Consider the following 16,390-nt stretch of genomic DNA (forward strand, 5'->3'; position numbering starts at 1 on the left):
CAGGATACAACATAATAGTTGCTAGTAAATCTTTGTGGAATGTCATCAATTATTCTGCGCTAGGAAATGACTTTTCAGAAGTGAGTTTTTACTGCTGGTTGATGTAACTAAGTTGACAGCAAGAGAGTAACTGTGTATTTAGTGCATGGGAGCACAGACCTAGATGCAACTCTGCCTGAAGGAATGGGAAAACTCCAGACTATACGATATTTCAGGGTCACTATAATCCCTCAGATTTCATAAATATTTGGAGAAAGAGTGGAAAGATATAGAGGGAAAAATCCTAATAATCAGGAACTTAAGAGCAACCAAAATCTGTGACAAAGAGACTGCTACACACTGGTGGTTTTCATATCTACAAATCACTTAGCTATATTAAAAATTCCTTAGTAAGACTTAATTATTTCATTCTGTCAAATGAAACTATTTGTCAAGGTTGGGAAACAACCAAATTATTTAGCTTCCCTCTCCCTTTGAACTCCTGGAATCGACATCAGTCAAACCACTCACATGGTCTAATTCCCCAGATATTTTTCTTTCCTCTATTTTCGTACCTCAGAGTCATGTCCAACTATTGTTTTTCTCATTCAATAAAAGCGTCTCTGACTAGATTAACAGTGCAGAGTGAAAAGGAAAGGTCGAGGTCCTTCCCTTGGTCTTCAAGTTATGAAAGCAGCACTGGGAACATTTATGAATGTTACACATTAATCCACTGAAATGGTCATTTAGTTTCTTTTCCAAACACAGGATTTCATCATATCTAATAATAAAGCAACAAGCCATTTTCTGTGTATTATAAACCATTGACTTGTAATTATATAGTGAAATGCTTCTATGTGAATTCTCTGTGATGATGTAAGCCAGTACTACAGCACAAGTGGGGTTTTTTTGAAGCCCAGTACATACCTACAAGAATCTATTTACATTGGGCTAATCATGTCAAATAGCATCTATTTCAGGGTAGAGTCAAAGTTTCTTTTATAAACCTCTATAGATAGATAAATAATCTAGGAAGCTTTTTACTGTTATAAAATTAAGACTGCCTTTCAATGCCCGCTAAAGTTTTTGGACATACTATCCATCTAATGGGAAAAATGTAATCCTAAATTGGTGATTAAAGACTCTGCATGGAAACAAGCTGTCAAATGGATAGAGAGAAATTAAACCTGACAACAGTAATGCCTACTTTCCTAAATGAAAGCCCAGTTCAAGTTTCTACTCATCCATTTTTCAAAACTTAAAACAAGGTATTTTCCAACCACCCAGAGATGAGATGCCAACATTTGCATTTCAGTTGAACTTGATGAAGTCAGTTGACTTTCAGCTTCAGGCTTGCTCAGAACTCCTGTGAGAAGATGTTTACCCTATCTAAAGAAATACGGCAGTGTTATAACACAGGAGAAAAGAACAAAGGGTGGCCTGGCAATAGCTAGCTCTGGCTTGCTGCACCCACACTGCACCACTGGAAAGCCTTATAATCCAAAGGATATCTGAAAGTCCCACCACTGGGTCCACGTAAAAAGATTTCCAAGGGAGTAACTGGATGGAGGGCGATGTGTGGAGAGGTGGGAAGCAAGGTCAGGAAATGGGATTTCCTCATCCTGGCAAATCCAAACCAATACTAAAAAAGTAGGATGACCCTTCTTCTTTTTTTGTTTGTCCTGTTTCAAATTGTAACTTTTCTACCTTTTGGCAAAAATAAAATTAGGAAAAATCTTGTCTCCTGCTTGGTGATAAAAACAACACTGAAATCATAAGCATAAGTTTAGGTGAAGAACAGATTTTTAGGTCACACAACCATCCTATATTGGAATCCCAGCTCTGTTAGCTGCTAGCCCGGTCACTTTGGTCAACTTACTTAAGCCCTTTAAAATTCACTTTCTTGACAGCGAGCAACAAAAAAGTGAGTTGTTAAGTTTGAGGGATAATACACATAAAAAAGCTAGTGTGGTGTCTCAGCTCATGATAGATTTTACATATAAAGGGGAGCTGGCATTATTTAAATGATCCTATCCCCAAGGTTCCCATGGAGAAAGTGCTGGAAAGATGCATGCTGCGAAAAAGATCTGGAGGGAAAGATACAACAGGAAAAATAGGTGCAGCAAACCCCCCAGAAATTTGTAACCAAAAAAAAAAAAAAAAAAAAAAATGGTCCTCATCTAATTATTCTTAAATTTTTAATCTCTTACAAGTAAGCTGTGGGTAGAATTACCTTTATTAAAATAAACTAATATGAAGTGTGATTTTAAAAAACGTAAACTTTTTAGACTGCACACATCTGTATAATTGTTGTTCTTCAAATTAATCTCCTTGGGAAAATATACACTTTTCTCAACAGTGCACAAAATAGTTGCATTTTAGAGCTGCCTTCAGGGATACTTTATAAAGAAAAAAATACACACATGCACTCACACACGCACACATGCACACACGCATGCTATGTTTGTATTGACCACAGGCATGAAAGAATATTCTCCCCGGGTTGCTCTGGATGGATAACCGGGGACAAGGAGTAGGTATGAATCATGAGGGGTTATAGAGAAAAATGTAACATTTATGTTGGAAAATTATGTCAAGAATACAATAGATACTACTCAGAGGGTCAAATTCTCTTTCAAAAAGTGATGAAAGCTCCCCATTTGCTCCACGCCAGCATTTGAGCTTAATTATATTCATGCCTTGCTTGTCAGACATAATATTTACCTGTTTTACTAAGGGCAACGCAGGACATCTGCTCGGCCTCCCCTCTACTGGTCTTGTCTAAGATATATTTTTATTATGATAAAATAGCACTCACGTCAAAATGCCTAAGTACCATAGTCATAAATATATAATAAATACTTATATCCAGAGTGAACCTTGACATATATAAGATATCATCTCATGATTAATGTGGGTTTTTTAAAAACTGTTGGCTGATATCCAGTCATAGGAATGCATAAGATATTTATCACATAGCATTTTACAAAGAAAGAAAGTGGGGGTGTGCAGTGGAGGGAGAGAAGAGGGAGGGAGGAGCAAAGATATAAAAAGGACAAGATAACCCCAAGGGAAACTAAAGTCTCATGTTTAATTTCCTCAAAGAAAACAATTTCCTTCCTCATGCCCCCTGTCTTAATACTTAACAAATTATAATACTCTTTCCTGGAATATTTCAGTCCCCTTGCTCCCCATTCGGTAAGCTCCATGAGGATACTGAATGTTGTTTTCTTAGTGCCTAAAATAGTGTCCAGTATCAATTAAGATTCAGTAATGGTAATGACTTGCTCAACAGATACATACACAGATTGGTATTTCATTTAGATAAGTACTGAATGAATAAATAATTTTCTTAAAATTTCTTCTCTTCATGGAATGAATATGAGCAACGTAAGTATTAGAAAAGTTTTTAAAATTCTAGTTAAAATAGAACCAACTAGGCATCCATCAATGCTATACTATTAATACCACAACTGAGAAATAATTCAAAGAATAATGTCTGGGAAGAGAGCAGAGAGCTGTCAAATTATCTCACAACAAAAATGGCTGAAGATACTTTGGAAATTTTCTGTATATTACTCAGGAAGTAATGTGACTAGAGATTTGCCCTTCTATTAATTAGGCAGTGGTCAGAACACTACTTCAAAAATCATAAAAATGTCCAACTAACTGCGGTATTTTGTTTTCATCAATCATAGTTTTACTTTGGCAGAAATCTGTGGCAATAGTTAAACTTGAAAATGGCTCAGAAGAAAACTACCACTACCCCCCTATTTTTTTTTTGTTTGCTATTTTTATTTATTAGGAAAATTCTATTTTAGAAACCATTTTTCTCTTTCAGTAAAAAAACCAAAAGATACTGGCAAAAGCAACAGTCTCCTTTTGATGCTAGTATTAAAAACTCTTGTTTTTTGAAAAAGGCTCACAGGTCGTCATTGCATGAATGTACCATATATTAGCAATATAAATTGTTTAAATGCATTTCTGAATTTTTTAAATGTCTCAAAAAAAAAAACCCCAAAAGAACAAATGTTGTAAGCCATGATTTTCTTATGGTTAAGCTTCTCAAAATGCTTTCAGTGAAAGTAAAATATACAAACTGATAAGCAGAGATAAATCATTCTGTTTTCCAGTTTTCTAGCTTGCCCCATTATCTACTGGTAGATACAGCAATACAAATACTATATAAACCCATTCCAGGGATACTTCTGCTAAGCTATTAAGCACCTACAACATAATTATATGAGGCTTAAAATCTTATGATACACAAAATTTCCCACGTAAAGTCATTGAAGTATCAGGCAACAGGTAGGTAAATTGCTCAGTATGACTGATAACAAGCATGAATGACTACTTTCATAAATGCATTCAAATAATAGCAAGATATGAGAAAGTCTTTAAAATGTAATGTCAATCACTGTATAAACTGTGTTCTGAAAAGGATAGGTTTGCTTCCAATCTTCTAAAGATTATCAGCAATTCAAATAAATCATTAAAAATTTCACACCAGGAAGGCCAATCATATTTAATATGATGTAAGTTTAGAGATAAACCTACTTTTTTTGTTCCTTACTCCATTTTTGCTCCCCTAAGTTTCTCAAAAAATGAACCATAAAGAAATGTCAAGGAAAACATATTTTAAAATATGTCATTTGCACACCTACATCATCGTGCGTGCCTGTATTTCCTGCTATGATAAGTAACTCGAAAGTAAGGACCATGTTTTTATGGAGCCAACTATTTGGCTCCAGTTTGAATGGATTCAATAAAAGTTCATCCATGATAATAGGGAAAAATGACAAATTAAAGTTTCTCTGGTTAATTCTCATTAATGGTTATTCTAAATGATTATAGTACATGTAAATATATTATCATACAGAAACTTGTTGTCTTTTGGCATCTAAGTTATGGCCCTCACCTAATGTGAAATACACACTTTCATTACTCATGGGGAAAGGTGAACAGCAGCAATTCATTTATTAAAGGTTCTACTGTGAATACCTTAAAATAGGACGGACTTCAATATTTATTTAATAAGATCCTTCTCTATTCCCTAAGACAATTGAGGGCAGGTGAAATATTTTCAATGTCTGGAGAATACCCAGTGTACATATGCCATCTTGATTAAACATATGGAATATATACTTGGAGAAAAGCCAACTGGAGACCTGCTTGAGTAATCTAAACACCCAAGTTGAGAGAGGTTAATATATAAAGATCAGCCTTGCACTTTGAAGTTTTCTGGGCTTCATTTTGCCTAATTAAGACAAGATTTAATAATCAAACCACTGTACAAACATGTACCTAAAAGTAAAAGTTTGTTTCTAATTTTGGGAAGAATTCTTAACAGATTCCAAGGAATCAGCTCCACATGGGAGAAGGTCTCTGATAAGATTTGCTTTTCTCATTGCTAAAATGCAAATGCCTGCTTTCTGTCTTAGTTTCTTCCACATGACTGAGGTTAGCATCTGCCTGTCAAAGTCTCGAGTGTGATACTAAAATACAAAGATTCTGCTATTAGCATACCACCTGAGTCTGAAGCAGTGGCAACTTGAGGTCATAAAAATGGGTTCCAAAATATTCTTAAAGTATTCATAGAAATCATCTGCAGATGATGATTTCAAAGGGATCAATTTACCTATAATAGAATATACACATCCATATATTTCTAGGAAACAGAACTGAGTAGCAGAAAGTATACCTACAATCCAATACTATTTTTATAAATGAACCTAATTCCAAATCAAAATATTATGAGGTGAAAAGTAGAATTCCCAGTCATTCCTTTCACACTGGACAATGTTCTAAGAATATCTGGTAGCTTTAAGCAGTGTTGAGATACCACAAAACAAACAAACCAACCTAACTCTACCATACCATAGCAAATATATGCAGAGTGTCATTCAGGTCAAGGAGTAATATGTCATCATACAAGAAGAAAGGTGGGTGTTCTCTGGAAAGACTGACTTCACACAAAATAATTCGATAAATTTAGAGAAATGCTGTAGCAATAAAATTCATCTGATATAGAGTCTGAAAAACAGTAAAATACGGTCTGCAGTATAGCAAACGACGACAGGAGAGGCAGTTGGTACTGCCGACCACCCCTTCCCATCCCCCCGTATCATCTTAGAAAGTTGCAAAGAGTTGGGCTAGAGAATTTCTGTTCAGTACTGCGGTCTTTGGCCCATGCTCCCTTCATGGCTCTGCTGTGTTAAAATGGAGGCCAAAGAGAGAAAATCTCTAACCCCACCTGCAATAAGGTGAGCACGTGATAAAGACCCCTTCTTTTGCTATTGTAAAGATGATTAGACCACTGCCAACAAGGTTTTATTCATATCAGTGCAATAAAGCATTTAAATACTAAGCAAATTTTTAGCTATCCATTTATCAGTAAACGGGACATTGTTGCTCAATATAATGCCTCTAGAAGATATCTGTAGGTGATACAACAACAAAAGAGAATGGATAGAATTTTGAAATTCAGGACCTTAACATTTTCCAGGAATGAGAGGATTCTGCTTTGTAAGCCTCCCATAGCAGAAAGTAGTGGCAAAACTGTCCAGACCAGTTTTGCTTACAAATTGATTAAAAATGCTTTACTGGCCTGTCTGACACCATTATATGGCAATGACTATTTCTTTGTGGTTGCCTCGGCAGGAGAGCTCCCAAGGATGTGGTGTGATACAGGCATTCGCTGTCCATTTCAGCCACAATAAGGCTGCCAGAAAGAAACTACCACCAGTTTCTGAGAAACTGCTTCAAACACTGTTTGGAATGAAGTAGGGCATATGAAAAATAAATATAACGTGGATACATACAAGTTGCTGAGAAATACCTAACCGGCTGACCCTGTCATATCTGCCAGCACCTGTGCAAACTTTTTGAAATGTCAATCTACCACATTCAACTCTGTCTCAAACCTTTATTGCAATAACAAAAAATGAGGCTCTGAACACATATGCCTGTATGTGCTTATATATTAAAATATGTACCCAATCACAGAAGGCTTTCTAATCTAGGGCCTCAATTTTGCTACAAATGTCCTGTGCATGTAATGAGAGTGAAAACACTGATAATGTGATGGTGTCCTTGAGGCGGGACAGCAAGCCAGGAGGGCAATCTCCCTTTGACTCTGATGCATGCCAACATTCTCTCCTGCACGCCCACGTCAGTGACCAGAACCCCGGTTCCCATACTGGTGATTACGACACTGTGACTCGGCTTGGGGACTTACTTTGTTCATATGGATCTGCTGCTGGTATTGCTTCTGCTTCTCCAGGAATTGCTGGTGTTGCTGCTGAATGACCAGCTGAGCCAACGTGCTCTGAGGCAAAGGTGCAGACTGGGTTCGATTCAGGGGTCTGTGACGGGGTAATTTGTGGGTACCTCTAATGCCAGGTGAAATTCTCTCTTTTGTTGCCAAGGGAGACTGAGGATGTAAGGGAACTCCACCTGAAAGAAAATACAAATATTATATGTATGTATGTTTGTATGTATGTTACACAGACACACACACACACACACACACACACACACACACACACAGCTTAAGAAAAGACAAGAAGGCACAGAAAATAGACCTGGGATAAGTTCTATGACAAGTGGTATACTACTGGGCAAATATCAGAAGGCTGGGTTGGGTGGGGTGAAGGACTAAGTCCCAAAGCACGGGTCAGACGAGCGTCTGACTAATGACTCACCAGTAGTCCACTCTAGTATGTAGGAAGGTTAAATAAGGTGAGTTGCTTTTTTTTTTCCCCCTTAGGGATCCAGAGAAATAAACAAGGATAACTGCCTTTCCCACAGTACTAGGTATCAGGGAGACCTTTGCATGACACTGTAAATCTTTACTAGGTCTTGAATTACAGAGACTCTACATTGGATTGCTTATAAAAGGAAAGCCCTAAAACAACTTGCAAATGGCACCATCATGACTTACCAGCCACAAGGAGCTTCTGCTGTCGCATTTGTTCCTTCAGTAATAAATGCTGCAGGAGAGCTTGGTGGCTGCTGTTGGGCTTTCCCTCCAAAGTGACATGGGGATGGCTGGAAGATGATGCGATGCTGCCCCCGTACTGCCCGGGCAGAGGGACGCCTGGCCTGAGTGTCTGCGTCTCACACTTCTGTTTTTCTTTGAGTGAATTTGAAGGCTGTGTTGAGAAATAATAAAGACGTTAATCCATTTTCATCCATAAAGGTCATTAGATCTGTAAATCATTAGATTAGTTTCTTATTCCATAATTTGCCCCCCACTGAAAAAAAAAAAAAAAAACACCTCATCTTACCCAATGGCTGACTAGGGAAAATGGGTAACAGCATGTGTTTTGAACTAAGTGAATTAACAAAGGAGAAACAAAAATAGACCTGAAGCACTGGAGACACGTTAGTACTGGGTATCACTATACTGCACCCCAAATGAAACTTTTTTTAATCTTAAAAAGGATGCGCTTTCAGGCTTAATAACTGGGAAGTTTATTTCTAAAATATTTTAATATACTTCTTAAGTAAAAGGTATATTGGAAAAGTAAAATTTATTCAAATTGCTAAACTAATGACCACACAATAGGGATTAAGAAACTGGAGATAAAATGGTCTGTAATTTTAGAGTTTCAAGTAGAAGGAACAATTCACCCTTTCTCTCTATGTTGTCTAATATGTTCACAGAGCTGTGGGTTTTCAGTATTTAATTTTTAAAATAAAATTCTTCAGATCACTCAATGAAAGATCATGAAAATATGCAGGGTTTGATTTAAACGTGTATTTTATATTAATTCATAACAGATCCCCAAATCTCTAAATATTGAAAATGACACTCCAGATACTTTTGTTTAATAAAATAAACTACAAGTGAAATTAGATATCAAATAAAAAGGCTATTAAGAACTTGAAATATATGATAACACAGTAATAAGGCAATAATAATTATATCATCAATAGTAATACTGAATGCTCCTATTCAAAGAATTTAATGAATGGTGGTCATTTTAGTATTACAAAAGCAGAAGTCTAATACCTCAAAATTATGTGGCATGTTTCTTTTCAAAACTCATGTTTCATCTTCCAAAATTGCTGTGCACTAGGGAGGCAAAGCAATTTTCAGTGATGGAGAAATTGAAGGACAAAGAGGTAAATGGTTTGTCTTAGTCACACAGCAAGTCAATGTAATGTTTAATCTAGAAGTGATTCCTTCTCCTGGCCTCTTTTCTTAAAATTTCCCACTACTCAGTGGGGAAATAGAATATTAGAGATTCCTTTGCCAAAGCAATGCTCAGCTTGAAAAATTAATTATGATGGCCTCATCCGCACCAAAATGGAAGCAAAGAAAAATGAAACTTCAATCCAAACCACACTGGTTTATTCATCCAACGGTACCAAATTGTATTACCATTGAAACATTAAATGGTCTGGCTTTTAGTACTTGGTCCTTTGGGAAAAAAATTCTCCCTGACCACATTAAAAGTGGTGTATGTTTGTGTTAGCTGGTAGCAGTGACTTAAAACATGCAAAAAAGAGTGGAAAGAAAATGTCTATTCTCATGTCATAAGTTTTGGTGTTAGTATTTGTTTATCATCAGAAGAGACAGGAAAAAAAAAGGAATATAAGAAAATTTTTAGTAAGTGAAGGTTCGAAAAATATCATCCATAAATATTTATGTTTTGTTTCATCCCTAAATCCTTTTTTCTTTTCACTAGAATCAATTGTTTACAAATGCTTCATATGGAATTTCAAGGGCATGGCTGAATTTGGTGTTTTTTTAGCCTTTCTTCTTCAATCCCCAAATATAAAACAACATCCAAGTTCTGCTTTCTCCTCACTGGTATAAGATTACTGTATCACATAATATAACATTCCACTCTATTAAAAATACCAAACATATCACAATCATAAAATTTATCATTGAAAAATGTCAGTATAGGTGTGCTTGTGCATAAATTAGCATACCATATACAGGTCTTATATTCTCAGAATAAATTAGTCACCGAATGGTCAACTCTTTATAATTTCCTGATGTGGGCATATTATAAAAGATGTGACTTTGACAAGCTGGACTCAGTAGAAGACTCGTATCTAAAAACTGGCAAAATTGGTGCCAAGGGTTGAAATAAATTTCTCTTTAAACCAAATGTATCATATGACCTCTGCATAAGTACAATTTAATTTACTAACCTTTCACGGATGAATTATTCTAAGTAAAGTTTACAAATCTCTTACAAGGACTTAAATTTACATTATTTTAGGGAATATGTACAAAATAATTATAGCCGTCTTCAGCTAGTAGGACAATTACCTCCAAAAGATCCTATTTCAGTTGGCAGGACTTTTAAAGTAATTGATTCATTTTGAATCTCCAGGGAGGAGTTTAATATTGTTCTTAGAGAGGTTTTCCAGATATGTATTCTTCAGTACCACAGAGTCAGTAACCTAAATTCTCAAAATAAAGTCATTCACAAAATAAATCCTTTAAACATTTGCTGCTGTGCTTTAGAAGCTGCACCACTCAGCACTGGCCTGAGCTGAGTTCCAGGTCTGCTTCTTTCGGGGTCTGTGATCTTGGGCTTTTAAGCATTCCAACTCTCAGCTGCTGCTTCTGTAATTTTTGTGGCCTGTAATCTCTGTTTCATGGGATACTTGTATGGAGCTACCAAAATACTATATCTGGGGAGTGCTTTCTTTTTTTTAAAGTTATAAAGCATTATACAAATGTTAGTTACTAATTTTATGGATTAGGTGACCCAGTATAATTCTTTAATGTGATATTAAATTGAACATCTTTGAACAACTCAGCAAACAGTGAAGAAGTAGACTCTACCAAGTTTCTCTCAAGTCTAAGTATACAACAAATGAATGAGAGTTCCCCTATGGAAAACATCCTTTAAGCTGCTTTGGGCTGTTGCAGTGGAATGACTTACATTGAGCTGGGCTGGCACTGCTGGAAGTCCCAAGGTAATGTTGGGCAAAGAGGGAGAGGTATAAAGACTTAGCAGGTTCATGGAATCTTCGTGAATTAGAATGCGTTGCTGGGAAACCATTTTCTGCTAAAAAAAAAAAAAAAAAGTGAAAGAAGTGTCTCAAAATATTACAATATCCCAATTTTTACTGTAATATTTATATTTCAGAAAATAGGTTTATATTACTGTAATCTGTTAAAACATTTAAGAATTTTAATTAAAAATTTATAAGCATTTTATGACTTCTATATCTAAAAGTTGTATGTAGCAATTTAAAATTAAAATTTTCTTTATCAGATATAATTATAATATCTGAAGAAAGAGCTTCTATGCTCATTTTGCAAAATTCATTTTTAAAATTCTATTTTTATGGAATATAATCAGTGTGTCTGTCATTAATTAGTAAAGTACAACAGTAAACTGGGTAATTCTTATGAGGATACATAGTTTTTTGCATTACTGACTAATGAATATGTACATAATGTACTATAGTCATTCTCTTCATATGGATTAAACATCATTTTGCTGATGGGAAAACTCACACAAGAAAGTTTTAGATTAAATATCACCATATAGGACTTCAACAATAATTAATCCTGTCTTTTTTTTTTAACATACGATTTATTTATAGACATCTCTGTGTGGTGTTTTTTAGATCATTTGTATTCAGAAACCAAAGTAAATGTTAAAATGTTCTGAGTTCCCTGTGCCACAATAGCCTTCATTTACACTGAAATACCTTGAACATTTTGGCATTACAGTCCTCTATACAACAAATACTTTTTTTTAAACCAATACTAAGAGTCATGTTTTCCCACATGTGGCCTAATATGGTTGCTTGAATTACATTTTCTGTTTAACTCTTGCTTCCCTCCCAGAACTCTTATACAATAAGAGTTACAAAGGTCTTATTAGACTAAGGAACTCTGGCCTGATATGGTCCCCAAGGGAACAACATCCCTGAAAAAGAATACTCCATGTAACAGTATGACACAGTGACTGCTTTCTTCCCAAACAAAAAGCATATGGGACTCCAATAATAGACCACCTCCAAGAGGGATATTGCACACACGGGCTTTGACTAAAGTAAATATAATAACTTGTCAAGTATGTTTGGGGGAGCTGTAGATTTTCCCCTGGACAAACCTGGGATATCAATTAACTGGGGAAAATATCATGTGCTAATACAATGCGACCTCAGAATGTCACTGAAGAGTGATGCGCCACCAAAACACAGGATGTTATTCCAAAACATCACCTCAGTCATACGTTTGTTTGGAGATGAGTCGTAGCCTTAACATAATAAGAGCAGAAGGCTAAAGGTGGACTTTTCTCACTGCAACTTGGAATTCCAAACTAACTCAGAGTTTGTTTTTTCTCAAAAGAAAAAGTCAGATAGTTGTGCATGAAAAGCAAGAAGTACGTGGAAACTTTCAACATTACATTGAGTTTATCTGCAACCCTTTACCAAATAATTCAAGTTGTCTAAAACCCATGAAGATTTTTGGAAAAGAGTTTATCATCACCATGTGTGAGATTGCAATTTTACTTTAGGAGCTATCAACAACAGTTGCATACTTGCCCTAATTAAAAAAGACAAGCTATTTTACTTACAGTAATACATTTTATTATAAATTCTAAGTGTAGAATATATACCTGAACGAGAACAAAAAGAATGTATGAGGAAGTAAAAATATTTTAACTAGCTGACTGGCAGCAAGCAGTAATTTATAATCGAAGGGTATTCTATGTGTTTATCTGTATTCATGGAACAGAAATGAACGTGGAAAAATGAGCACTTTAAATCATGCCCAATATGCATCCAAGGTTATATCCGCTTCTCATAGCACTGAGTCTTGACGTGCACTGGGGGAATGACACCAAAAGTTACCACAACCTCACAAAATAGATCATCTTCGTTTTCCAGACAGAACTTGTGCAATATCCTCCTACCTCATCATAGGAAGCAAACTTATCTCAAAGCGGGAAAAATGTGTCTTCTCAGGTGTGATCCTGGCAGCACAAACTTGCTGCTCACACGGGCTCTGACTGAAGTGAAGGGATGTGGGAACACTCTTACTATTGGATTTTCCCCTGTAGTTTCCTCTCAGCACTGAGTGGCTGCATTTCAGCACCTACCACGTGCCAAGCCCCATGCTGGAGAGGTTTTAGAGGTGTACCTTTCTCCACAGGCGCCCTCCAGCAACCACTGTGCTCATCCTGGGTGAAGAAACTGCACGATTTCCCCCATTCTGGTTCCCTGTGGGACCAGCAACAGAACTTTGAAATCAGCCGAGGCTGTATGGTTTGTTGTCAGGTACTGCTGCAGAAGCTACACACCACTCTGCAGCCACGGCTGAAGGACGAGGCGACCATAAAAAAGCATGGAGAAGGGGAAGCTCGAGAGAAGAAGAGGAAGCAAAGTCAGGCCCTGAGACTTATGGAAAAGAATAAAAGTGTACAGCCCAGAGCCAGCAGGCCTGGCACAAGAAAAAAGCAAATGCCCCAGCGACTCTATAGACATGAGGATCTTCAAGTCATGGAGATAATTTCTGAGGAAGGAAGGAAAGAGCGGAGTCCCCCAAGCTCACTAGGTATAGCTGGTTCTTCCCACAGAGACTGACTGATACATCTCATGCCACAGAACTTCAGAGTCTTGGACGTTACTTAGTTTATTTCCTTCAATTTACAGATAAGGAAACAAGCACAGCATTGACATAAATTCCAATGGAGAAAATTGCCAATGACTCAACAGACCTGAAAAAATGTTTTCCTCCAGTTATTTTCTTTAAATATAACTTTCATCATACTATATTGTTCTTTTAATTTGACTTTTTGATAAGAGCAGTCTATCTGTCCCAGATTGATGTTTCTTAATAAGAAAGTGGAGCTGTATTGTACACTGCTAAGAGTGCAGACACACTTGAAAGCCGGGTGAACAGTGGTGAGAGGGACCATCTCAGAGACAATGCAGGATCGTGGCCAGTATTCTTGCAAGGCTGGAGGGTTACCCCACCTTAGCATTGCTGTGAACTCACAAGTATTTCCAGGCAAGGCCAGGATTTTTCCAGGAAGTAGTTTTGAAATGGATCCAGCCCTTAAATCACTGCTGTGCTAAAATGCCAACATTTCACATCTTAGAACATGGAGAAGATGGTTCTAATCTAAAAGGTTTTCAGAACTAGAAACTACTGCTACAGTTAGATAAAACGGAAGTATGAAATGTACAAATGGCTATCACTTAGCATTCATGAAACAATTAAATGAATAACAATTAAATTAGATTAGCGAGGCAGTATTGAGGTACACAAAGATGCCCTACACCACAAAAGTTCACATGCTACTCAGGTGCACAGAAAAGCAGAGAACTAATGCTAATGACCTAAAATAATTACTATAATCAGAATAGGGTTAAAACACTTCAATGGCATAGAACAGGTTGTCAATTTTAAACTAGGCTTTGATGAGTAACTAGCATTTTCACCAGAAAAAGCATGATGTTGGGAAAAAAATATGACTGAGCCGAGTGCTGGGGCAGGGGAGGCCTACCTATTTTTTAATCATGACCTTCAAATTTTAATTAGTTTTCTTACCATCATGGCAATTGGAACTCTATCTTGTGGACACTATTTGAAATTAAGATGAATAAAATACACAAACTAAAAAATTATATGTCTCTCAACAGAGCTATTTATTTAGCCACTGAAATGAAGAAATTAATTTCAATCAAAAAATTCAAAATCTCTTAACAAAATGGATACTGGCAAAAATGAGAACAAAAGACAATGTTAAATGTTATAGGAATTTAGAAAAGTAAAAATCATCACACATTATTGGTGGGACTATAGGCTACTACAGCAATTCTGGTGAACAATTCAGCACTATACACCATGACCCAGAGATTCTTCTGTGGGAATTGATTCTTCAAGAAATTTTCTCATTAAGCTCAAGGGTGATGAATGTGGATATATACGGAAGCATTTTTTAGTGGTGGCTGAGAACTGGAGGCCACTGGGGCATCCAACTGGGGAATGGCCTGGAGAATGGGTAGGTAAAATGGAGCAGTGCCCGCCATGGATTACTGTGGGGATTAAAAGCATACTATTAGGTATATGCATCCATTACGGCACGACTAGCTCTAAAAACAATGCTTACTGATAAAAGTAAGAATGGAATGAGATTGATTAACGTCACACCACTTACATCTATTAAAATTCATGAGCACAAAGCAAAAAATCTGTATGTGATGTTAAGAACCTGTGCAAAGAAAACTACAGGAGAAAATGACTGCCTGTGGAGGGAAGGAAAAGGGAAGTGGGGACAGGAGATACCAAGGAAGGAAGAAAGGGAGGGAGGGAGCAGAATAGCTTTCTTAATCTTAAGACAAAGAAGTCAAGTCAGGTGACCCTTGACAGAATACTAATATGGAATCTCTCACTTTTTAAGACACTCATAGAAAAAGAGAATTTAGAATATTCAAGTTACTGCATGTTCAAAATTACCTACAACATGCATGAGCATCAGAAAAAGAATGTAAGTATCCACAAGGCTTTGGTGAGCAGCAGTCTGGACTGGTGTAAAGGAGTGTGGCCCAAGCATCCTGCATTGAGCTCTACCACTACTCACTGCCCTGTGATTCTGGGCAGATGCCTCCCTTCCCTGGACATCAGATCCTTCAGCCTAAGACTGGTGCACATCTGACTAGATCTAATAGGTAATACCTGCTCCATTATTAGGGTGGCATCTGAGCCTCAATCTACTCTGGCTTTAAAAGGTTCCAAATCCCCAAATCTAGGCTATTCAAATAAAAAGATGAACCATGTTAAAAACAAACAAACAAACAACCCCCCCCCATCATTTAATGTTTGCCAATGGCTTTCTTAGTATTTTTCAAGTTAGTATTTATTTTCTACTCTTCTTTCAGACAGCTGATGGAAAATTAAAATCTCCGTGTGCTGCGTAATTTTTGTAGGCAGTAAAAATCTCTAAGTTTTCATTTTTACTGGACACCAAAGAATGTATTACTATAAAATGGTCCGGAGACAAAAAAAAATTATTGTTTGAGGGGGCTTCCTTTGCATTTAGAAGTCACTGATGTTTTATTAAAGGTCTTGGTTTACAATATTGACTCATGTTATTCCTAGTAAAGGATTCTTTTGTCATAGCAACCTCCTTTCCCTTGGGGGTTGAGGGGAGGAATGTCTTATTTGCAGTCATCTAAAACCAGAGCTCTACACCCACTCAGAAAGGAGCATAACATTTACAGCAAATGTCACAACAACTATTATGAAACAATAGGCAGATGAGTCATGTGAGATCGGGGCAAAACAAGAGACATTTCAGATGATTTTAGAGTACTTAACCTTATTATTAGAATCCATTTTTAAAATCATTTGTATCTGCTGGAAAAAAATTATTTAAAAAAAACAGCATAGCAGAGCCAGCCACTAATGTTCAAC

At 36.6% G+C, this 16,390-nt stretch overlaps 1 protein-coding gene across 5 annotated transcripts in view; it reads right to left on the minus strand.

Moving 5' to 3' along the window:
• The window catches only part of HDAC9 (histone deacetylase 9), a 682,621-nt gene that overhangs the window by 308,946 nt on the left and 357,285 nt on the right, over positions 1-16,390 (minus strand). For 4 of the 5 annotated variants that reach the window (XM_064487519.1, XM_064487517.1, XM_064487518.1 and 1 more), the window contains 3 exons: positions 10,893-11,015; positions 7,922-8,132; positions 7,217-7,434 (listed from right to left, as the gene is read on the minus strand). In XM_064487519.1, the coding sequence (XP_064343589.1) occupies positions 7,217-7,434; positions 7,922-8,132; positions 10,893-11,015 (552 nt within the window). Of the gene's footprint in view, positions 1-7,216; positions 7,435-7,921; positions 8,133-10,892; positions 11,019-16,390 lie in introns of all 5 variants that reach the window. The other variant, XM_064487516.1, reaches the window with a different exon arrangement.

The sequence above is a fragment of the Camelus dromedarius genome, chromosome 7 (genome assembly GCF_036321535.1).
Source record: "Camelus dromedarius isolate mCamDro1 chromosome 7, mCamDro1.pat, whole genome shotgun sequence".
Taxonomy (NCBI): Eukaryota; Metazoa; Chordata; class Mammalia; order Artiodactyla; family Camelidae; genus Camelus; species Camelus dromedarius.